General features: G+C 38.0%; 1 protein-coding gene across 3 annotated transcripts in view; it reads left to right on the top strand.

Annotated features, from left to right (window-relative positions):
* Positions 1 to 25,789, top strand: part of ZBED4 (zinc finger BED-type containing 4) — a 26,032-nt gene extending 243 nt beyond the window's left edge. The window contains exons 1-3 of one of the 3 annotated variants that reach the window (XM_042018251.1): positions 560 to 848; positions 6,530 to 6,606; positions 20,504 to 25,789. In XM_042018251.1, the coding sequence (XP_041874185.1) occupies positions 20,904 to 24,422 (3,519 nt within the window). In that variant the 5' untranslated portion in view covers positions 560 to 848; positions 6,530 to 6,606; positions 20,504 to 20,903 and the 3' untranslated portion in view covers positions 24,423 to 25,789. Of the gene's footprint in view, positions 1 to 559; positions 849 to 5,301; positions 5,403 to 6,529; positions 6,607 to 20,503 lie in introns of those variants that run through there. The other 2 variants (XM_042018250.1, XM_042018249.1) reach the window with 2 other exon arrangements.

Below are 25,789 nucleotides of genomic sequence, written 5' to 3'. Positions count from 1 at the left end.
CCTCACCCCTCTCCCCCCCCCCCCCCCCCCCCCCCCCGGGCCCGCCCCCGCGGCGTTTGGCCTCAGCGGCCTCGGTGCCTTGTGCGGCCGGGGACCTGCGTCCCGGGCCCGGCGGCGCCCTGTCCCTCCCGGGAGCGCCCGCGGGACAGCGTCGCTAGGCCGGGGAGGGGGCGTGTGGCGGCGGGGCAGTGCAGGAAGCCGGGAACCAGGCCCGCGGTGCCGGCTCTATTGTCTGCGGGGCCCCGCGGGGGGCCCAGACGGCCCGGTGAACGGAGGTCGACGGTGCCTAGGGGTTTGGTGCTGTCCCGGGCCGCCCGGCGGGCCCCACCGCCCCTCGCCCGGGGAGGGGTGTCCGCCGCGGCGCTGGGCGCGCCTCGAGCACCCCCGGCATTGTGCGCAGCGCGGCCGGGCCGGGCCGGTGGGACCCGCCGGGGCTGAGCGCCCGCGCCCACCTGGCGGGGCCGCAGGAGCCGGGCCCGCGGAGGGAGCGGTGACCATGTGGCCGCTGCTATCCCGACCCAAGATGGCCCAGGCAGCCCCGGGGTGGAGAGCCCGCTGCCCCCCTCAGGGTGCGAACCGGGGACCGCCTTGGGTACAGGCTCCCGAGTCGGGTGCCGGGACCGGAAAGCCCGGGAAATCCTAAAAAGCGTTTCCCCCCGAGAAACAGGACACGAGGTGGGCAGGCGCCCGCCAGTGGCTTCGGCCGCGGCGTAAGCACCGCGTCTGTGCTTGTTTGCGGTGAAGTTTCAGCCATCCCTCCTGGGCAGAGTCGCTCAAGAAAAGTGTCTCGGAAAAGCGCAGAATTTAGTTTCCATGTAGTGCTGCTCTCGTTTTCTACTTGGGACGAGGTAATTTTGCTTAAAAATGTCTTCTGTAGCTTCTAGGTCTACACTGAGACAGCTGCTGTTGTTAGTGGTTGTGTTAGAACGCTTACCGGATTTCTCAGGGTGTCCAGTACACTTAAAGTTGTCTGCTGTGTATACAGCCTACTAAAAGTGTCAAAACATTTATTATTATATTGAAAGGTTAAAGCCTCTTTTGCATTAATAGTGTTTCTATTTATCATTTCTAACTTTAGTAGGGTTGGGCTTTGCAGTGTAAAGACTTTTCTCCCTAGTGCTTATGTGTTAGAAGCAGTCCTGTCTTGTTTCTGGGGGGTTCATTTGAGAAATTTCAGTAATTTAGCATGAGCTGTCATATAATACTAAGCAGAGAAAACTTGTCAAGCCCCTGTAACATGAATGTACTTTCCAGATTTTTCCTCACGTGTTGTTGACTTTATGGCCCGCTATACATGTGTATCTGTTTTGCCTTTCAAGAGCATGAGCACAGCACTTTTCTTCTAAAGGTTATCTTCAGTAATGCAGTGTTTCACTTTAAGAGCAGACGAACACCCTTGGGAGGACATTTGTGGAGTACATACTGGGGGGAGTGAAGTCTGGAAGACTTTATCAACTATCCTCAAGATACTATGCTGCTATTAGGAAGCTGTGTTTGTGCAAATACTGGGCAGGGGCATTCTAGTTATTATTCACTATGGAGACAGGTCTTGCAGAGGAAAAAATTCTGTTAGAAACAACATAAATTCTTTTGTGGACTATTAGAAATTTGAGTGCTGTCCACTAGATATAAGACCAAAGGCAAGATGCTGACAGTTTTTGTACAGTTGGATGTGTGTCTACTTTGGTACTTTATGTTGCTAGGACCTTGCAGCTATTGAGGAATTTATTCCATAAGAGTTCTCCAGAGCAGTCATATATAAGAATTGATTGAGAATAAGTAAAACGAAATACCTAAACTAAGCATCTCAGAGAAGAGTTTTCTGAACATTCGTACTGTTGCGTAACAACAACTCTTTTACTTCTGGCGATGTAACACCCCCCATCCTTGTGACTGCTCTGCCTTCTTGGAAGCTCCTGGTAAGCGTCACCAAACCAGCTGAGTGTTGAAGTGTCCCTTGACTGTACCACTTAGGCCATGAGGCAGTCCCTGATCGTACCAGGAGCTCTGGCGTGGTAAAGGTGGGAAACAAAGGATAAGCAATTACCTCTTGTAGCCTTGGTAAACCATTTACCTGCATGTAGCCCGAGTGGAACGGTACCATTGTTACTGCACTTTGGGGAAAAATGCTTAGTAGTTACTGACTTGATTTATGGTCAGGAAGGAAGCCTACTGATGATCAAAGTCAATCAATGATCTTCTGACCCTATAAACAGCAATCCTACGTGAGGCTGTTTGAGCTTGCCTGGACCGCAGCAGGCTGTGCCAGCGCCTCTCAGAGCTCACAAACCCTCAAGCTGGTGGTACTCAATGACTGTCAGCCCCTCACCCTCCATCTCCATGTTCCTCAAGGTGCAAACATTGCCTATTGGGAAATGCAAAGGGATTTGACATATTTTAGTGAATTTGAGGGGAGTTTTTCATAGGTACCTTGACACACATAGAAATAGGTGTACACATCGTTTTACCTGTGCGTATGTTAATTGACTGTGGTATAAATGTTACTATTTTGAATCCACAGTTAAATCATTGTTACAATTGTTGTGAAAACTATCAAATCACTTTGTATATGTTAAAGTACTCATGTATTAAGTGCTGCTAAACCCTTCTACACTGTTATCTTTCCACCCATATCCTTCGCAGTCTTATTGCTTTGGTATTCACAGCTTTTGTGTAAATCATTCCAAACTGCTTATTTGATCTTCCTTTGTATGCTTTAGTATGTGCAGTAAGTAGTAAAGTGAACATCGCCACTGAACTCTGTAAAGTTGCATTTTCACATATCCATATTAAACCCTGCTTTTGCCAGTACCTTTGACAGTTTCTTTAAGCAGCCAAACCACTCATTCGTTACATCTACATAAGGCGAAATTGTGACAGGTACAGCATCCTCGTTGATAATGTGAGAGGCAAAGTACAGAACAGCAGAAGGCTAGACAGGTGATGAGCTTAGAGTAATGTTTGCTATCTTTCTGTTACCTTGTCTCCTGCAGCTTCTCTCTCTGGTGTTTCCACCATCTATGGCTTGTTTTAAATCAAGATGCTAAATGTCCAAACCAAGAATTGTGTTTGTAGAACAGCCAGTGTAACAGGTGCTTAGTGCAGAGGGGGTCTTCTTCAATAAACATAACACATCACTAAAACTTATAACAGGGCCTTGGAAAATACAGGAGGGCAACAGAATTTTACACATTTATTTAAAATTGTCCGTCCATTAAAGTAGACTATCCTACCAAGTACTTGTAAAAACTAGGTATTACAGAAGGAAGTGGCCTTTGAACCTGCTGGGTTTTTCTGTTTTCTTCTCCCTTTTTTCTTGGAATTCGTCTTCTTCGCGTTTTTAGAATCCTAAATACATTAACTTCTGAGAGATTTGGTTTTTCCTCTGCAAAAGTTTGAGTTAAAGAATGTGCATGTTGTGTTTTCCAACAGCTTGCTTCATTTTGCTGCCATTCACAGTGAAGAATATATACAGGGAGTTTTGTAAGTCCTGTTTTTTGCAGCTTGCTTTTAATTTTTAGGAGTTTCATCTTCAAAGTGAGCAGGTTTTGCTATGGGGTTGCCACTGTAATGAGCAGTTAAAATAATCAGCCATATGCAAATAGCATGATGATACATGTATATTGGCTTAGTGTTATATAGAAAAGAATATTATAGTTTAGTGGGGAATTTGCACCATATAGAGCAGACTGTTTAACTCATCATGACTGACATTTTCTCCTGAAGTAGGGATGATCTATGTATTTCAGTAGTATCAAAGTAAATTAATGTAATTTACATAATACCTGTTGTAGTGTATACTTTCAAAACAGACTTCACAAAGAAAGTGTTCTTATATGGCAGATGTGCCTTGTTTTCTGCACATCTTTGGCTGTTTATTTTGTATTTGTTACTGGCATCCTCAGTATTATTCAATTTACAACTATGGCATTGTTTGATTTCACCCAATTAGTGAAAAAATTGAGTAGTTTCTGTGGCCTAACGGTAGCTTTCAAGTGAAATCTAGAGTTTAAAGCTCTCTGGTCAAGAAGTAAGAAAAACTAAAGTTTTTATTGTAATTTTTAAGTGTTTTTTTGTTTGTTTTGGTTTGGTTTTTTTGTTTTTTTCTGAAGCAAAGGAACTTCTGTCCTAAATTAGTGTGATACATAGTTTAACCATGGTAGTATTGGTTTAGGTTTGGGGTTGTGGTTTGGTTTTGGGGCTTTTTTTGTGATGAGATAGAACTCAATGTGATGGGTTGTTAAAGCAACAACAGGGAAATAGCTTGATTTTTAAGGCCCTTATTTTCATTCAAGTGTGATGATTCAGAATAAATAGTGATTTTTTTTTTTTTTTAATATTGGACAACATACTGGAAAGTGAGGTATGAGTCTTTTCTATAGTGTGACTGGTTTCCAGTGGATGTTGACATAAGAAATATTATTATATTACTATAATCTTTATGTAAACTCAAAACCTGTGTGCTCTCTTTAACAATTACCACGCAGTTGCGTCCCCTCCATCTCTCACCTCTTTCCCTTCCTCCTTTGTTGTTTAAGGACATGTAGATTGGGACGATCGGTCTCTAAACGTTTAGAAGGTTACTAGTTTGTTGTTACAGCTGTGTGAAAGGTTGTTGGATTTTTTTTTTTTTAATGTCATGTTTTTTAGTTTGCATTCACTAGTGTCATACAGATATGTTTTTCCTGTGATGTGTTAGTGTAAGTTTTGCAGTGACTGTTCACATTTTCTGTATATTTAATATAAAAGCCAGGTCTGGGGTTCAGTACTCACTAGCTTGAAAATCATGGCTGAAAATAGGCTTTTTTTAACAGCTGAACATTTTAGCAATGCTTTTTTGCAATTATTTGCAAACTATATGGGAAAATATATTTAATAATAGATTTCTCTTGTGTGACAATGATCAAAGAATTTGTGCCTATTTCAGCCCAAATAAGTTAAGTGGCTTTTCAATAATTATGCTGCTTACCTGTTGCTGTAATTCTGTATGCTATTTTCTGAATCAGTGTTTACCTCTAAAGAAAATAATCTGCAATCCAGCTAAAATTACTTTTTCTTTGTTATTCTTCTCACAAAAATAAACAATCAAGAAAACCCAAACATTAATTTGAATTGAACAAAATGTTTGGCCTGGCTTGAAACTGTAGTCATCTTTAACAAATCAGAGAGGGGGGAAAATGGGAATGGAAGGGTTGAGGGGTTCTGGTGGGGTCTTTTTTTTTTTTTTAAGACATCAGGGAGTGTAAAGATGCATATTTGTAGTTTATCTTGCCTGTAGTCTGATGGCTCTGGCACTTGCAAGGAATGTGGGAGAGCCAGGTTCACTTCCCTGCTTTGCCTGAGGAGCTGAATCCACATCTGAGGAGAGTTCCCTAACTGCTCCACTGAGCACCCTGCTTCGGGTGGGTCTGTGTCTCCTTGGCTGACACCTTCCTCTCTGCATACATTATTTAAATGTTGCTTTAATAGGGATGGCTAAAGTATCTCAGCAGTCAAATTAGCCAGCCGCACAGCTCTGGAGGTGTTTCAATTGCTTAAGAGGCACTATAGGAATGTTTTTAAGTATAAAATGTTGGTAAGAAAAGTGATATGTAGTTTATTTCATAATGCACACTAAGCCAGTCATCAGAACTGTCTGCCCTCTAAGAGGTGATCTCCTTCCTAAGGAAAAAAACACTAAGTGTGGGTATATGTGTGTGTGTGTGTGTGTGCATATATATATATATACACAGTTAAACATCTCAGTCTGTTTAAGAAGAGTAATCACTGCAATATAAGAGGGAATGCTTTGCAGCTTATGGATTTTCTAAGGTGGCAAAATGTTTTCTTGGTTTGTTGGGTTGGGTTTTTTTCAGTGTGCTGGGGCAGTGTCACAGCTATGGCCTCTGCACAATGACACTCATGTCTGTATAATGGTCAGTGGGACTGAAGTTGCAAAACTCAAAAAATGTGTCCTGCAATAGACTGTTTCGTTGCTAAGTCAAAATATGTGATCTAATATGCTCCACTTGCAATCGCTCCTTTCTCATACATGAGGAATGATAATCTTGTGTTGATCCTATGCTATTGCATGTTGATTAATACATGTGGTTGGTGCAGTGTGTAAGCAATATGTTTAGCTTATGAAGAGAAAGTGTAACAAGGTGAATCCTGTAGTGCATGGAAAGGTGTCAGCAACCTTCTTTCAAATCTTGCATGTAATGTAGACTCTGTTTCATTCAGCATAAGCATAAAAAAATGGAGCAGTGCTAAAATAAGTACAAAAATTTGACTTTTAAATTTTATTTTAGCAATCATCTGAGGGGCATATACTGGTTTTTTATTATTATTTTTATTTGAAGTGAAAATGTCTAATTTTTCTTGATAATTGTGAGGGCTGGAGATTTGAAAAAAGGTGAGAGTTACTCATGTAAGTGCAACTCCTGGAGCTGTTACCTAAAGAGAAATTTGAAACATCTCATGAGTTGCCACTGTGACAGTTAATGTGTTTAAAACATATTAAAAGTAATTACTTTCTTCTTTTCCTTAGATACAATCATCTCATTAAGTTTGAGTAGCAAGTATTTAACCTCAAATGAAGCCGCCTGCCTGCAGTGGAACAGATGTGTAAGTTTGTTTGGTTTTCTCAATAAACTAGTGGGCAGCTTGTTTGGTTTGGGTCTTGTATCATTGTTTTTATTAATTTAAAGGAAGACAATGGATAAAAGTAATGAATAATTGTATGCCTGTGCATTGACTTGTATGGAGCTTCATAATTTAGCAGGAGGTTTGTATGAGTGCCTGACCCTTAAAAATTAAGTTTGGAAGCCTGGATATCTTTAGAGTGGTACAGAAATAGTAACTATTTTATGATTTATGGGGCATCTCTTACTCTGTGGTATCAGCTGGCATATATACATCCTTAGCTTGAATTATACTGCTTAAATAGGGGAAGTAACTTAGATGCTGCATTTGTCCTGTACTCAAGTTACAGGTGTCTCAATCAGATTTCATGTCTTCACTGAGAGACTTAGTTTTAATAGTTTCTTTTAGGATTTTTGTCTGAAAAATATTAAAACTTTATATATTCTGTTTGAGCTTTTGAGTACAGGTGTTATGGAAGCCTGAAATTCCTGAGTAAGAAGCACTAGAAAAAAAATTCTTCATATGAAGATTAGCACTTACATGTAGAGTAACAATAAATGTTGTTCTTGTACAGTATTTCAGAGCTTTGTGTTTATTTCTTATCCCATCCCCTCTGTGCCCTGAATAAAATAGTTAAATTTTTAAGCTGTCTGTATTATTGGTTAACTTGCATGTTAGCAACAGATGGACAAAATGTTTAAGACAGAGAAAATGTTGAGCTAGGAAATCATGGTGGGGGTCATAGAATCAGAAGAAGGGACCTCTAAAGGCCACCTAGTCAAACCCCTTGCCATGAGGAGGGACATGTTAAACTAGACCGCATCTCTCAGAGCCCCATCCAACCTGGCCTTGAATGTTTCCAGAGACGGGATATCTACCACATCTCTGGAAAACCTGTTTCAGCATTTCACCATCCTCATTGTAAAAAATCTATTCCTTATATCTAGTTTGGCTCTACCCTCTTTTTGTTTAAAACATTACCCCTTTTCCTATCATTACAGGCCCTACTAAAAAGTTTGTCCCCATCCTTCATTACAAACTCCTCTTCCTGAAAGGCTAGTCTAAAGTCTTGCTGGAGCCTTCTCTTCTGAACAACCCCAACTTTCACAGCCTTTCCCTGTAAGACTGTGGTCTCTGTAGGAAGAGAAAATTAAAAGCATGATTCAGATTCATTCCTTGAAGAAAAGTTTTCCTAGGTGACCCTTACAGAAGATGTGTGAGATTTTGTTACATACTAAATCTGTCTGTGGATTGTTCTTCATCAGAGTCTTAAGCAAAAATGAACTGCTAGTGCTTTCCAAACCCAGAGCAGAGCTGAAGAGCAGGAGAGAGTAGCTGTCATTTGCACCAGCCTCTCAGGTCAGTTTTAGAGCACTAGCAGTTTTCTTTCTATAAAGAAATCTGATAAAAGGGACAATGTTGTTTTTCCAGAATATCCAGAAGTTCACTCTCCATGTAGTAAATGCTGTATTTTAATATACTCATCTCAAGGTCACTGAATGCTTTGCACCGTTTCATTACATGATGTCAAGCACTGTGGTATATTATACTTGAAGTGCCTTTCTATTGTGACTCTCAAGGTTAAAAGCCTTCAATAAAAATAATCCACTTAGTACTGCCTGTCTAATGAAAGTGAGTATTTGGTCTTGGTACCTTCAAGAACTATTTCTTGATTTATAGTCCCATATGAAATAATTGTTGACTGCAAGCTCACTGTTCTGCTTGATGCTTTCTTCATTTGTGATTAAGGCAGCTCTCTTGACAGTGGGTACCCTAAAAACAGATACTTATAAAGAGCTGCTGTCTCCTGAGAACAAAGATTCTGCTGTCCAGATGTTACCTTCTCTGTTAAAATTTTTAATTTTGGTAGGTCAGCAGTTGTTACAGGTCTACATTCTTTAGCATCTATTGTAAGAGTTCATCTTCCAGTGCATATGCTATACAGTAATTTTTGTGTAGTTTAGATCATTGAAGAAAATCTAGTTCCTGATTAAAAGGATCTAGTTGTGTTAGATGTGCCATGAGAAGGTGGGAGAGAACAAAGCAATGTGAAAGCTGCTGCCTGTTTGTCTCACACCCAACTACTGGCTTCTAGCTCATGACAGCTTTTCTTAAATTAAGATTTGAGACTGAAAATCCCAGTGCTACAATGTGGCATACCTCATGGCAATCATATAATATTTTCTGGTTTTTACTCTGTGGTTCCCTTTCTTTATTCTGCATTAAAGGTGGAAACATGATATGCATGATATGGGAGCATGTGTACCGACGGGAGGAAAAAAACAACCAAAAGACAACAGTGTAAAACTCATTTCATGGGAGGTTGTCACTTGCTGTGACTTGCATTAATAGCTGCTGAAACAGTGAGAGGAGTGGGTCAGCTTTCAGGGAGCCAAACAGTGTGCAGACCGTGCTGTCAGCAGCATCCTTGCTTTTGATACTGGGAAATGGGAGGAATTGAGGTAATGTTTGTTTCCTTTCCTAGTGATTTTGAATTGTCTTCTGTGGCTTACTGAACTGTATGGGCGGACCATAATCCATTTATGACAGGAAATAAAATGATGCTCATAAAGAGCAGGAAGATTCCTCTTCCTTTTCTCTAAATGTTTTTATTTCCCTTTTCTATATCTCACAAAAGATTAGGTTTATTAGAATAATTATTTATAATAATAAAAATCAAGTGAATGGGAAGGGTTATCCATTTCTTTACCTGTTCTTTACTAATAGTGCTGTTCTGAATAGGACACCCATGTAGTCGTACTACGTAAAACTTATTTAAAAACCAAGTTGCATTATATGAATTAAAGCTCATGAACTGCATGGGTTGGAATACGTACTACAAAAAGCTTTATTCTTAATTTAAAATTTATTGTATTTTTTGCTTCTTGAGCAAAACCTTATTTGGTCAAATTAAGATCTGTTTATGGCAGTAGGATGGTTCTTTTGGGAGAAGAAGCTATTAGAAGGAGCTGTTTGTTTGCCTGGGGTGGGAGAGTTTTCTTTGTACTTCCTGCTAGTGCTCAGTGGGGTGCTGGTGGAAGCAGTGTCAGCTTCCTTTAGCTTGGTTATGAATCAGTTAAGTCTTTGCAAAGTCTCACCTTCCCTTGAAGAAGGCAAAGAGAATATACCCCTAAAAGAGGTTAAGAGGAAAATACCTCTTGTCATGGAGGCTAGGAACTGGCTGGTTGACAAGTGAATACAGAGATAAGCATGCTTCTTTCTCCCTCCCTCTCCCCTGTTCCATGAATAGGAAGGTTTGTTTTGAGAGGGACAGAGATGTGATCATTGTTTTTTAAACTAGGATTTCAGGTGAAAATGTCAGATGCTACTGATGAATGTACAATTGACTTTGAAAATACAGAATGACAAAAAATTCTTGAAAGAGGAATAAGAAGTTCACCCCTATCACGGGCATGTGCATTATGCCTGTATGTGATATGAAAGCTTGGTTTTAAAGTTACTTCTTTGTTTTTGTTACAGTTCAGGTACTCACTGGCACAGTGGTGAAACCGAGGGTTTCTGAACTCTAAAAATTACCTTGGATAGCGTTGTGAATTTTGCTTTCTGGTTTATTTAGTAGATTTAGTAAAGAGATGATCTTTTCCTTACTTCAAGAAAAATCTAGACATGCTTCTATATATTTATTACATAAGGAAGAAAGAAGATACCCTCAGTTGCAAATGATTCTCCAAAGAAATATTTCTTCTCCATACCAGGTGTTTTCTGACTTGAAATAAAGTTTTTGTGACAAAAGAATGATTAAGCTTAGGTTTAAAAAATCCCTATGAAGTATTTAGACTACGGTTTATACTCTTGAAAAAATTCTTTTGTCTTTTTGGGTACTATGAATTACATTTTCTTTCTAACCTTCCTTTAAGTTCACAAGCATTCCAGGACACAAATGTTTTAATACAAGTACAGTATTGTGTCATGTTACACATGTACAAATATAATGTATACAAATAATGAAAAACCTCTCAATAGCACTGTTGAAACTATCTGAGGACATATAACCAACTGGCATCAATATGAGCACAGAACTGGGTTGATGGGTAGCTGTGAAGGGTTTTTAAAACAGACATCTTCAGACTTCATCTGGTTAGCAGGCAAATAAATACTACTATATGGTAGTCTTAGTTCAACAGATACAGTTCCATTTTTTATATTAGAAAAGTTATGGTTGTAACAGGTTAATGTAATATATTCTGTAAAGGACTCCGTTTACATTCTGTGAGGTTTTTTCCCACTTTCTATTTACATGGATGTTTTCAGTAAGAGTTCCAAGAAGACTGACTACACAAAATATGGTGTGTCTTCCCTGTTTTTTTGTTCTTCATCATCCTGCCTATTCAGCTTTCTAAGCCTCAGCTTTCTTCTTTACAGGTGTCTCATTTCTTACTGTTTGAAATCATCCTTAAAGTGCTTGAAGTTTCACTCTTTCTGGATTTAAAGATAGACATTTAACAAAAAAACCACAAAAGTGGGTTTTTATTATGTTGTAAGCCAGGAAGGTAGAGTAGTCAGTAGAAAAATCACCTGTACTAATCCTATCCAATTTATTTTGTCAGTTGTGGGCTGCATGGGAGGAGAAAGAGAAGAGTCTAATGGACTATTCAGAGAATTGATCACTTGGAGAGAAGAGTTGTTAAAGGAGCTTTGCTTTGAATTTTCTGATGCTTTTCTGAAAGCGGGCTGCTGTTCTCTAGCAATATGGAGTAAATCTTTAGTTTTTTGCTTTTCATTCTTTTCTAACTTACCTATTGTCACTGTGGTTTTGGTTGTGTGCTTTTCCTATTCTGTGATGATACTGATGCATCTTTCCTACTCTGTTCTTATTTTTATCTTCTCCATTTTACCCTTGTGTTGTGTTACTGCAACCTTCATTCATCTCCTGTCAGCCCCAAATTGTACAGCATGTGAAACTAAAAGCAGCTTTGATGTCCTGGTCTAAAAGTGCTCTAAGCCAAACAATACAATACTTCACCTGTGTAAAAAAAAATCTCTAAATTTTTTCTTAAGAAAACCATCTTATTTCTTGTAACATTAAGAATTTCCCCATCATATCAGCATATGATACTGGTTTGTCAAAAATTATAAAAGATAAAAATATCAAAATAAATGTATAATTTGCTGTAGCAACACTGAACTGATATGTAAGACATGGGAAAGTCCTGCTTAAAGTTTTAATGAAACTATTGCTTAAAACATTGGCATTTTAACAAATGAAAGATCTGACATTTGGTAGGTGTGAACAACAGCTCAGAAACATATCCTGCAAGTATTGCATGGCTGATAATAAGAAGTAACACTTCAACACTTGAGACAGTTTGGATACTAGACATGATTGACTTAGTGTGGTAGATCTGTTTTTTATGAGTAATTTCTTAGTAGAAGCTGGGACAGAAATTATTAGCATGTGTAGAACCTGCTTTTTTTGTCCTTCGTTACAGTGTGCTGCAATGGGAAGTTAACAAAGGACATGTGAAGGGATATAGTCCCATTTGAGAACTGATGGTATTTTTAGTGCACTAAGGAAAAAAAATAGCAACAATTAAAGGCTTATCAGGTGGTTGTAGGTGTGAATAGTGCTACTAATTCTAGTGGTACATAATGTTATGTATGGTGGTAATGCAACATGCTTCTTTTTTTACTAAAAGTTGGGAGTTTCATTGTTTTGACCAGGGTGATTGTTTTGTTGTTGTAGCTTTACATTTTTATTTTACTTATAAGATAAGCACTGTTCAAAACCGTGTGGAATGGGGATTTCTGTGCTATGGGCTTTAGCATATTTAAGGGTGTTACTTATAAAGTCTAGGTGGTGGAGGATGATGCTTCAAATAGATATATGCTTAATAAATTGGCAGATAAATTTTGAAGATTGATTTCTCCAGAAATAAGGTTGAGCTTTGAACTTGATACCCTGTGTCAGACACCTTCTTTATTCTTACACATGCTGAACAGTTAGCCTGCATCACTGAGTCTGATGAAACATTTGGGTACTGAGCTTGTTTGCCAAATCCAGTGGGCAGAGTGGGAGCTTCAGACAAAGTTTGTTAAAGAAGCCCTCCTGTTCAGTCACAGGGTGCAGAAAGAACCTTCGTGCTTTCAAACTCCTTCTCAGAGAGGATCCAATCTTACCCCACACTTCGTCACACTTTGTTTTTGTTTAAAGGATTATAGAGGTGTACTTGAACCTTTATACAACTTTATCCTGCAGGATTAAGGATGGCAAACCAGATATACTTATATAAATATATATGTGATGTATTATGATAATCATTAGATGCAAATGATTTACAGAATTATTTACTACACAGTATAGGAACTGTAACAACTATTATATAGTATAGTGCACTATGAAGCAGTATTCAAGCAGTTTTATTAAAGTAATTTTATTAAAGCTGGCAAAACAATTAAGTAGATTGATGTTACTCATGCATAGGAACGACCTTGGGCAAATCTCTTTAGCTCAGCCTCAAGGAGTAAGAGGAGTAACCTTGAGGGATGTCTCCACTAGGGAAGGAATCTCCATACATACACTGCAAGAAGGCTTATGGCAAAAGACCCTGCATTAAAATTTGGGACTCAGCTTTTAGAGTGTGAAGTGACTGATGATGGTCAGATGTCTCCAGCTGTGTCAGCTCAGCAGCTTTGGATAAGTTATCAGTAGTATCACTTGTTTGTTCTTTTATCCAGGAACAGATCTACCAAACCTTCATCTCACTATCAGGATGTTTAGCTTTGGGACTGATGAGTCAGACTGGTTTGATCATTATTCAATGCCAAAAGCAGCATGATGCTCCCTTTTTCGTTTACCACTTGTAGGTTTGCAAATAGGGCATTGTTCAAGTTGGTTTTCACCCATTCCAGGCAGAACATCCTGCTACACCACTAAACAGGGCTACCAGAACTAAATGTCAGCCCAGTGTAAATAATATACGTGCTAACATGAACATCCTTATTTATATCACGCTTTGATTAATACGAAATGTATAATATTGTATAATAGTAATGTATCATATTTTAAAAGCATTATCTCAATTCTTTTAAGAAGTGTTATGATTGAGGATATGAGTGTAAGAACTCAAGAACTGGATCCCCTTTTTTTAAAATAAACATTGCTTTAAAAATTACACCTTCATTTCCACTTTGTTCCAAAGTATTTTTTTAAATGGTGCTAATTTGGAAATCATATTGTTTCTCTTCACTTTGACCACTGTCATGAATTATTTTCAACCTTTTACACAATGGAGTAAGAGCCACTGTAGTTTTGTGCAGGGGGAGCTGGCATGCACACTGTGTTGCAGATGATTTAGGGTTTCAGATGGAGATACTGGTACAAAGCTGGAGCTTTTAGTTTTGAATCTTTTCTGAGGTTTCAGGGAATATCTGAAAATTATTAGTAAACAGCATCCCATTGACTTTTCATATCATACAGCAGCAAGAGAAGAAAACAGCTGTACAAATAAAAATATCTTTGAAGAGTGAGAGGCTAAATTTGAGGAGTTTGAGTGTGTACAATGTTAGGTGTTTTCTGTGTGCTGGTTAGATTTTAACTCAATGCTGTCCATTTAACAATAGTCTATGACAAACTTTCACTTCTGAGCTGTTACCTTCTTGAATTATTATTAATTTAGAGGTGGTGGGAAAAACAGAAAACATAGAGAAGAAAATGTAGGAAAATGTAACTTGACCCTATTTTACTGCTTAAAATCATGTGTGTTCACAGTAAAATTATTTGATATTTTGCGGGGCAAGAGGCAAGAAAGAGGGGAATATTTACATTTAGTGGCCATTTTTATCTTTTTTAGTCTCTGATTCAGGTAAATTCCTGTATTTGTAATTAGAGTTGAATACTCAGAGTGTAATGGTGACTGTAATACTCAGCTCTCTGTGCCTTGTTTTTTTTTTCTCTGCTTGCAATGACTGATTTAGACCCCAGCTTACACCAAGCCCTGAGTTTTCCAGCAACATGAAGGGGCATGAGCATCTTTATACTTCATCAAATTGGAGATCTCTGTGTTTTGTCCTGACAAGTAGCAGGAGCACACCAGGGAGCTCACAGAAGACTATTCATGTCAACAAGGAGCAGTGTTCAATATTGGTGGTGCCGTTTCCACTCTTCATTGCTTTGTGTCCAGATGGGGCATATGGGGTTGCGAATGTGAGAGGGTGTTTTACAAGTTGGAGAGAAAACCTTTGGGAAACCACAGCAGTTACTGGTTTTCGTAAGGTCTGCCCTTCAGGTGACTAAAAAGTAATGGAAGAGTAAAGGTGTCACCTCTTTTTTCTTCCAGCAGTTCTCTACTAATCATACCTCCCATGGAGTCCAGAACAACTTTTTTTTTCTATTAAGTGTGGCTTTCTGTACTTTATTCAAGATTAAACTATTGCATACCCCTAGTTCATGCTTGTACATCTGTGCCAATTCGTGTGAGCTTCTGTGGGACTTGAGAGTAGGACCCACCTTGTTTCAATGTAACTAACATGCCAGTTTTTCAGTTCTAATTCTGCATTTTGATTGATCAGTATCTTGCAGACCTCTGTAGTTCCTTATGGGTGAGCTAGTACTGATATTTTGTCACAGAAAATTTCTATAGAAAAAATGCACTCTTCTAAGTTTTCTTTCTTCAAGGGATTTACAACTTTGAAAATCACTAAGGTTCACTGGACTATAAATTTATACGAATACGTTCTGCTTATTTGTTTAGGATTTTGGATGTGTGTTCTGTGGGTTTTTGGAGGGGGTTTTTTGTGTGTGTGTTTCTGTTTTGTTTTGTTCGATTGTTTTGCTTTAGCAAATATTTCATAATTAGCATAGTACCTGCCATTGCAGTTGAAGCAAATAATAATTTCTTAAAGTATGTGTTTCTTCTTGCTCATATTGTTTGCTCTTAGGGTTTTTCTTTTTATTCGGTATTCTTAATGATGCCTGTACATTTCCAAAAGTAAACAAGATTAATGCTATTATAAAACTGACATTGGTTTGTACAAATTACTTTTAATGAGCTTTTATGTACATCTTATGCTCAAAATCTGTCACTACTTTTGATTTTTTTTCAAACTAGTAAATGCTTTTACTTTTACTGTCTCCACAGTTTGAATCTTTCTTGAAAAAACTTCTCTTGCATTTTGCAGGTGTATGTCTTTGTATTTACACTACTTCCTCTTCAATAATAATGTCAAGTTTTTTGTTTTTAGCTGCTTTTTCTAGACCCTTATTTGCACCAAGATTCTGTGATATAATCAAGTTCAGGATTATTGCCTGACTATTCAATCTAAAATTGTTTAAAGCTTATAGGCTACTCTCTACTTTACAAAAAATAATCAGCTTATGGTTCAGTGTTCTTGCATACTTTTCATACTTCTCTCTGTGTTAATGTATGTCTCTGCAATTCTGAGACACCAGTGTCTCACTTTGTACCTCCTTCCTTCAGCAGTGATTTCTTCTGGTCGTGGCAGTTTGCTGCGGCACTCAGGACCAGTGACATTCTCCAGACGTTTCTTCTCAACCACTGTACTCTTTCAGTAATCCCATCTTGAATGGAAAATCCTATAAAATGTTTCTGCAGGCTTCTTACCACAGCAAGCCACTGACTACAGCTGCTCAGCAGCTAATAGGCCAGAGTAGCACATTTGAGTAGAGAGTTGTTCCTTAGTTACATTTATTTTCTTTGAAGTTTTTTTGTTGCAAGGTGACTCTGTATCTCATTGTGGAGATTTCAAAAGCATAAATCACTTTGAGCTGACTGCCTATAGCTTTTTATACCTTTGAGAACATTTTTCTTCTTGAATATTCTGTTCATTTAGCAGTAGTCCTTAATTTTGAGTTGCTTGGGTCCAAGAGTAAATAAGCTATGTAAACATGGTCATAACCAAATTCATACTTTGTTCCAGGTGACTTTAAAATTTTAAAACACTCCTGTCTTTTTTTGTTTCTTATTAAGACAGATTGACTCTTATATAGAGTTGGCATGGGAGGAGGAGATGAAAAGCATATCTATGTTTCTAACCCTGAGTATTCTGGGGACTGTATTCTAAAGAAAATTCGGTTGAAAGTGCAAGGGTGTTTGAAGGGAAGTAGATTGACTTAATTTTACAGCGTCATGTAACATCATAACACAGAATCAGAGAATGATGGCGGTTGGAAGGGACCTCTGGAGATCATCTAGTCCAGCTCCCCTGCTAAAGCAGGTTCAGCTGGAGCAGATTGGAAAAGATCTTTGTCCAGTTGGGTTTCGAATATCTGCAAAGGAGACTCCACAACCTCTCTGGGAGCCGCTTCCAATGCTCTGTCATTGTCAAAAGAAAAGCTTTTCCTTGTATTCAGATGGACCCTCCTGTGTTTCAGGTTCGTTCTAGTTAGGTTTCCTCTAACTAGACTGCCCTGCTGATGGCAACCCTCTAAGCTCTGCCATTCAGGCACTTATCAAAGCAACAAAAATCATGCTTAGATGTTTGAAAGAAAATGGAAAAAAATACATTCAGAGTCTTCTATGGGGCATCCAACTTTGGGGATTTCCCAGGAAGTGATTGTCTCTTCTAATCTCAGCTATTTCTGCTAATTTCTTGAAGACAGCAAACAAGGCTGAGAAAAATACGTACTATGTAGCCAGAGACCTATAGCAGCCTTAAAGTGGGCAAGATACAAATAATTTTTTCTTGTCTTACACTCAGTCATAAGTACACTAAAGTACTGTAACTGACCACAGTCTGTAAGTGCTTTCTAACGCTGCTAATAGCATAATAACCCTGTTAACAGCATAGAGGCATTTTCATAAATGCTAAGCATAGATATATAAATAACATGTAGCTGCAAAGGGAAACCAAGGTTTAATTGCACAAAAGGGGGACAAAGACCATGTGAATCAACAGTTCAAGCAGTAAAAACTGCAGTCAAAAACTAAGGATACAGAATAATCAGGAAAGATTTCTGGTGGACTGAGAAAAACTTTTGGTCCAGAAGAAATAAAGGTAATAGGATCAGGAGCAGGTGAGATTGCATCCCACATTTTTTGGTGGAGGAGAGTATGAATATTAAAAACACAGTGACAGCAAGGAGAAATAGGGAAGGAAGAAGACTACCACCATGGTTCCTGCTTCAAAGTCCAAATAGCTCCCTCACCTCTTCACCTCAGCTTCAGTAACTTAGGACTGTCAAGAACCACAGCCATCAGTATTTAACTTACATGGCATCCGCTCAGTGGTATTGGGTACTCAAAGCTAATTTAGGATAAGGTGATTAGGGCCTAAGTGTTTGAATATGTAGTGATAATGGCTGATAATGATTAAGAACTTAACCACTGGCAATGTGTTGTTAATGAATGTCAATCTAGTTAAGTGTGGTTGTGAAGTTTGCAACTGGTCATATTTATCAGATTTTCAAATCTTCCCATCACAGCTACCTTAAGCTTCACTGTGTTAAGCAGTCACTGCTTATCGGGACAGAGGCATTTGAAGCATCTCTGCAGGTTTTTCTGTTTAAAGCCTAGAATTGGTTTTGCATAGTTGAGAAATTACAGGAATTGAAGGATAAAGATGTGATTACCTGTTCTGAGCCAAAGAAATTGCACACAGCTTCATGAGAACCCGATGCCAGTAGATATGTGTTTATTTTATGCAAATCTAGCTAGGATTCTGTAATGTCCTTACTGTAACTTGGCACTTCCATGCATAATTTATGTCCTGTAAGCTCTGCATCAAGTCGCTTGTGAACCTTTCTGTTCTGTGATCCTAAATCACAACAGCTTATTATATTTTCTTGCTTTTCCTGTTTGCAGTACAAGCTCCAAATTCACAGATTAGATCAAAGTAAAGATGAAACAAAAATCCTCTTGAATTGATTGCTCTTAAAAAAGGTTGGCTATATTACACTCTCTCTTGTCCCAGATACACGTACTTCCGTATCATCAGTATGTGTGTGATCACTAATTTCTCTTTCATTCAATTTTATACTGAGTCATGTAAATTTAGTCTGGCAGCCAGAATTGCTCTCACATGAGATTTCACAAGACAGTGGAAAGTCCTTTGTACTGTAAATTTCTTCTAGAAATCTAAGGCTTTTCTTCAAGTCTTTCCCTTCATTGTTCTTGATGCTCAACCCTCATACCTTTTGGTATCTGAAAATATCTTTCTTTTTCTCCCCCCAAGAATGAGAGAGAAAGGCACGAATACTAAAACTCACACAGAAAGAAAAGCAGACTTGCTCCCTACCTCTTAGCAAGTTCTGACTGCTCCATCTCCCTTTTCTTAAAATAGCTGCAGTAAGATCATTGTCTTTCTTTTTCCCTGCCACTTCCTTTGCACTGGAAAAGAAAGGAAGTTATCACTATGCTAGGCTTTCCATAAATCAGAAGTTCACAGAAAGTGAGTGTTTCTAATTTCTCTTGTAAACAGACCTCAGAGAAAAATTAGTTAAAATAGGTTACAAAGCTAATATGACATTGATCTTGATACAGGGGGAAAATGTCGGTGTGAATAACAGCCTTTTTAATGTGTTTTGTGGCTATAGCTAATTTCACCATTGCTGAAATCATAGAATATGCTGATTTGGAAGGGACCCATGAGGATCATCAAGTCCAACTCCTGGCCCTGTGCAGGACACCCCAAGAATCAGCACAATTCTTCTTGTGTTTTAGTAACACGTAAAAGCTGTGAGAAGTTTTTAAAATAATCATTTTAAATTTGTGTTTTGGCTTCAGCTGTGGAGAGTTTAATGAAATTTAGTTTGCAAAAATTGCAATGCATAGTGTAGTATCACTAGTGTGGCCAAAAATGTTCATCTTGAATGAAGGCACCAGTAACTGCATTAATGACACAAAATAATAAATTGGAAAGGGTTTGGCAAAATTTAAAATTCTAATATAATAGTGGGGAAAAAAGTGACCGATAAATGCAGACAGCTTTTTCATGTTTGTAAGGGACTGCTGGGGGGTTCCAGTTTTTGAGGCTGCTGTTGCCCTTTTGTATGCAACTTTACATGCAACTTCAGAAACCTACTGCTTGTACTGGAATTGGTGGCGAAGAATCTTTACTCAACTGAAATTAGCTGTCATGTTATAAATGGGCTTTTTAGTGTAACTTTTGGGTATGTGAGGGACTTGAGCTGGCAGTGCTGCACTAGGCACCAGCATATGCGACTGTGTGTGTCTTTGCTTCTGAGTGATGTTGCTATGCTTTTGGAAGACTTCTCTGTCTGTACAGAATTTATACAGCCCAGTTGTCCTAAATTAAACATTTCAGTTTTTAATAATGAAACTCTAAAAGTAGCTTGTGTGGGAGTGTTATGGCATGAATACAGATGTGTGACTATGGTCAGAGGAAGAATGATTAGTGTGACAATGCTGGACACCCTTACAGAGGTTTCTTGTTTTCTTTTTAAAGACTGCTGTCAGTAATGAAGGGCTCACATGTACAGGACTGTGAAGTAACATTTGATTTTAAGTACATAGTTCTGTGCTAATGGGATTAAATGCCTGCTTGTGTTCACATATATTGGTAGATATAGACACCTATATAGTATATGGGGTTAGGTATGTATGTGTGTGTGTATTTCAGTACATGTGTGTGCATGCAGTGGTTGAATTATGATGTAGGATGAGGCATAGGTATGTGCAAGCAAATACAAAAGTGATGCTTGGACTCTAGATTTTGTCAAAGTGAACCAGAGCTGTCTGTATAGACACGTATTTGCCCACAATAAATGTATTGAGTAAATGTTGGGCTTTTTCTTTTTTTCAATAGTACATTGAATTGTTTTTATCTCAAAGGAGAAAAAATCCCAAACCTACAGAATACTTAGTGCCTGCTTTCATTTCGCCTTTACTGTAGTTCTTTAATGTGTGTTAGTCAACTTTGTCTTCTGATTTTTTTTTTCTAGACGGTGTAAAAGAATCTCAGTTGCCCAATCAAGATGAACAGAATGGCTTTCTTCAACAAGAAAATAGAACATTCATTTTTTAGGATTATATTTACAACATGAAGCATTTAGCAGTAGCTGTCTTTGAGAACATTCATCTATGACCTGAAATGTCCTGATCCTGGGAAAAAATGAGATTCCATTAATTAAGTTTATAATTTTTAAATGCATTTTCATGACTAATTATATTTGCTTATGCAGAACACGGATACAGAATTCATAAACCAGAGATTATTTTAGCACATGCACATGTTGTTTTACATTCAGTATACAAGATACATAATTTTTATCAAATTTTAAATAATCTTTTAAATTATCTATATTTATTAATAAATGAAGTCTTGGCAAGAATTTATCATCCATGGACATGAGTAAAGCAGATTCCCCCAGAATGGATGATAATTTTGTATTAAGTAAAATCAATAACTTGAAAGTAGAGCAAGAAGACGACAGCATTAACTGTACTCTAGAAAGAACGGATATAAAGACAGAACAAGATGATTTCAAACATGCAGACAGCAGTGATGAACAGGAAGACAAAGAAAAGAACTTCATTACGAACAACCCTGGCAAATATTTGTCTACAGAAAATGAAGATGATTATGGATCTCTTTTTTCTCAGTATAGTAATACGCTGTACGATGTAGCAATGGAAGCTGTGACACAAAGCCTCCTTTCTAGCAGAAACATAAGCTCCAGAAAAAAGTCACCTGCTTGGAACCATTTTTTTATATCTCCTAGAGATAGCACTAAAGCAATATGTATGTACTGTATGAAAGAATTTAGCAGAGGTAAAAATGAAAAGGACCTGAGTACAAGTTGTCTCATGAGACATGTGAGGAGAGCACATCCCACTGTACTAATTCAAGAAAATGGAACTATGCCAGGTATATCTTCGTTTTCTTCATCTACGTTATTGCTGCCACCTCAATCTGCAGATGTTGGAGATCTGAGTTCTATGTTATCCCCCATAAAACTGGTCAAGAAAATGGCTTCTAAAATACCATCTCCAGATCGAATAATGGAGGAATCTGTTTCTATTGTTTCTTCTGAAGAAATACCAGATCTCTCAGTTTCTGAGAAGTGCAGCAAAGAAGTAGTCATGGTTGGTTCATCTCCACAGCAAGCAAACAACCAATATGATGACACTGTTGAGAATGTAGCAGAAAAAACAGTTGTAATTCCAAAGAGTGCATCAGGTTCTAGAAGGAGATCTGCTGTCTGGAAACACTTTTATTTGTCACCTCTAGATAATTCTAAAGCTGTTTGTATCCACTGCATGAATGAATTCAGTAGAGGAAAAAATGGAAAAGACCTAGGAACGAGTTGTTTAATAAGACACATGTGGAGAGCCCATCGTTCCATTGTCCTGCAAGAGAATGGGGGTGGTACCAGCATACCACCTCTCTACACCGCACCTCCTACTCTCTTGCCTTCTTTATTACCATCAGATAGTGATCTGAATTCTATGTCATCCTCTCCTGGAAAACTAATGAAAGAACCAACTTCTGTTTCCTCTTCTCCAGACAGAATCTCTGAGGAGATCCATACTAATATCACTTCTGGTGATGCTCTAGTGGAAGACTCAATGCTGTCATCTTCTGAAGATATAGGTGAAGTCTCCTTTGTTTCGTCTCCTGAAAAACAGTGTGAGGGATTAGGTCCACTAATATTTGAACCTACTGCTGTGTTTCAGCAAAATAAAAGGATTATGAAAAGGCTTAAGTCAGAAGTCTGGCACCACTTTTCACTCTCACCTGCAGACAGTCTAAAAGCAGTATGTAGATACTGCAGTTGTATGATAAGTCGTGGTAAGAAAGGAGATGTGGGCACAAGCTGCTTAATGAGACATCTATATAGACGCCATCCTGATGTAATTGGAAACCAAAAAAGCTTTCTTGATGTGAGTTTGGCAAATTCTCCTTATGCCACTTTGGCTTCTGCAGAATGTTCATCCTCAAAGTTGACTGACTTGCCTACAATGGTTACACACGATAATCAAATTATATTTCCTGTTAATAGTAAGAAGACCTCAAAACTGTGGAATCACTTTTCAATTTGTTCTGCAGATTCAACAAAAGTAATATGTACACACTGTGGACGTATAATAAGTAGGGGGAAAAAGCCAACAAACCTAGGCACAAGTTGCCTTCTAAGACATTTGCAGCGGTTTCATAACAATGTATTGAAAACTGATGTCCCAGAGACAGTATTATCCTCATCTACGGATAATCACATGCCACTCCGCACAGAATTACTAGGATCTTCAAATTTTGATGAAACCAATGACAAGTTTTGTGACTCTCACCCAGTTGCCAAAAAAATCACAAGTCTTGTAGCCGAAATGATTGCACTTGACCTTCAGCCATATTCTTTTGTAGACAACATTGGCTTTAACAGGCTGCTTGAATATTTGCAACCTCAGTACTCTTTACCTTCTCCATCTTACTTTTCTAGGACAGCAATTCCAGATATGTATGATAATGTAAAACAAATAATTATTTCACATCTTAAAGAAGCCGAAAGTGGAGTGATCCATTTTACATCTGGAATATGGATGAGTAACCAAACACGAGAGTATCTAACCCTGACTGCTCACTGGGTAACATTTGAGTCTTCATTTCGACCACAGTGTGAGGATTACCATTGTTCAGCACTATTAAATGTATCACAGATTGATTGCGACTACAATGGAATCAGCATTCAAAAGCAGTTAGAATACTGGTGGGAAACATGGATTACTTCCATTGGACTTCAGATTGGGATTACTGTTACTGATAATCAGAGTATAGAGAAAACTTTAAATGAAGGTGATCATTCAAGTGTACAATGTTTTAGTCACACTGTTAATGTAATTGTAAATGAGGCCATTAAAAGCCAGAGAATGGTTCAGAATTTGCTTAGTATTGCAAGGAAGATCTGTGAACGTGTCCATCGGTCAGCAAAAGCAAAAGAGAAGTTAGCTGAGTTGCAAAAGGAGTATGAGTTGCCTCAGCATCAGCTAATACAAGATGTTCCATCCAAGTGGAATACGTCATTTCATATGCTTGAACGTCTTATTGAACAGAAAAGAGCAATTGATGAAATGTCAATAGAGTGCAGCTTTCGGGAGCTGATAAGTTGTGATCAGTGGGAAGTCATGCAGTCAGTGTGTCACGCTCTCAAACCTTTCGAAGCTGCAAGTAGGGAGATGAGTACACACATGTCTACTCTAAGCCAAGTGATTCCAATGATTCATATACTTAACAGAAAAATAGAAATGCTGTTTGAGGAAACTATGGGCATAGATACTATGCTGAAATCTTTGAAAGAAGCTATGGTGAGTAGATTGTCCTCCACACTTCATGATCCAAGGTACATTTTTGCTACACTTCTGGATCCCCGGTATAAAACGTCATTATTTACAGAAGAGGAGGCTGAACAATATAAACAAGACTTAATCAGGGAGCTGGAAATAATGAGTTCTACCTCAGATGATGATAAACCTGTTTCCAATGGATGTGATATAGGTTCACCATCTACAAATTCGTATGGGGAAGATAATCTTTGGTCACTCATGGGTGACATGAAGAAAACAAAAGACCTGAAAGAGAGAGCAAAGTTACCAGAGGAAATGGTGCTTTCTTACTTGGAGGAAGAAGTGCTTGAGCATAACTGTGATCCTCTAACTTACTGGAACTTTAAGAAGTCATCTTGGCCAGTACTATCAAAATTGGCTGTCAGGTTCTTGGGTTGTCCACCAAGCATTGTTCCTTCAGAGAGATTGTTCAGTACATCCAATGAAAGCAACAACTTTAGTCAGTCAAGGTTAATGATTGAACACTTTGAAAAGCTTATCTTTTTGAAAGTGAATCTTCCTTTAATATACTTCCAGTATTGAAACTAATGAACAAACCGCTAGACTAAATCTATTGTTGCTCACTGGATATTAACTATCTATAACTCAGATTTTTAAATTGCTCCAGTAGGGGCCATGTATGACATCTAATCAGTGACTATAATTCCAAATTTTAGGTTCATTTTTTCAGCTTTCAATATGTCTACATGTGCCTTATTCATAGTACTTCAGGCCAGATATTGTATATATGTTTTTTAAAAGTTCACACTAGAGATAGCCTGTCTCGTCAAATTATACAAAATTATGTAGGTTTTAATCCATAATTGTAAATGAACTTTAAAAAGCTCAGTCATTTGTTTTAATAGAATGGCAAAAAAAAAAAAAAAGATGTAAACAGTTCTATTCTGTAGTTTTTTATTCAATTATGTAAAAACCATAAACCAGGTACTGTATTTTAGTTGAACATTGCTTTAATTACAAGAAAACAGGTTTTGTAGTTGTCAAAAGAAAGCTGTACATGAAAGATGGGGTTCAAGCTGTCTTTTTATCATATGGTGTTTTTAACTGCAAGCCCTAAAGTACTTAAAGGATTAAGAAGAGTTATTGAGGACGCTGTGTTTACAGGAGAATGTTGACTTAATAGCTGAAAATAAATCTTAAATTTAAGATGAGATGGAATGTGAGTTATACAGCAATCGGTAGTAAAACTTCCCGTTCTGGGTTCTCCTGTTCAGGTTTTACATTTTAAATGAATTACAGAAATATTCTGGGTATTTATAAAAGGTGTTTGGAAGTTCTCTCAAAGTTTGTGAATTAATGCTTGTTATTTAATGCCCCGTACAAAAAAGGCAAGAAACTTACCACAAAGACTCTAATGTCATTCTGAAGCCTTTTTTAATCTTTAGTGCATCAAAACTATAAGGTCCCTATTGTAAAAATTGAGCCCTTACTCCTAATGTAATTTCAATTGTGTAGAACAGCCTGTCTTAAAGCTCCTAGTACAGAAATAACTGATCTTCTGGTTTTCAGTAATAGCCTTATGGATATATATGGTGCACTGCTTAGAACTTTATGTAGTAGGGTTGATTCTTAACTGTTGGTGTCCATCAGGCAAATGGGATATAGAGCCCTTAAAACTTCAAATAAGATGGAAAAATAGCCAGCATTTTAATTTGAAAGGAACATTCTCCTTAGTTTAACTCTAGAAAGGTTCATCTTTTCATTTCAGTTTTCATTGAATACATTTTTGGGAAACAAGTCATCATTTGCCTATGACCTTTTAGAAAAGTTGTAGCTTTGTTAAAATACTCTACCTATGCCTAATCTAATTTTGCATTTATTATGTTTTAGTGTATTTATAAATGGTGAACTCCGTTTCTGAAATTAAACATTTTATTTGCAATTTTCCA

The sequence above is a fragment of the Corvus kubaryi genome, unplaced genomic scaffold (assembly GCF_017639235.1).
Source record: "Corvus kubaryi isolate FWS band 111438036 unplaced genomic scaffold, C.kubaryi_AGA036_p1.0 137, whole genome shotgun sequence".
Classification (NCBI taxonomy): Eukaryota; Metazoa; Chordata; class Aves; order Passeriformes; family Corvidae; genus Corvus; species Corvus kubaryi.
This window is presented reverse-complemented; position numbering and strand designations above follow the sequence as displayed.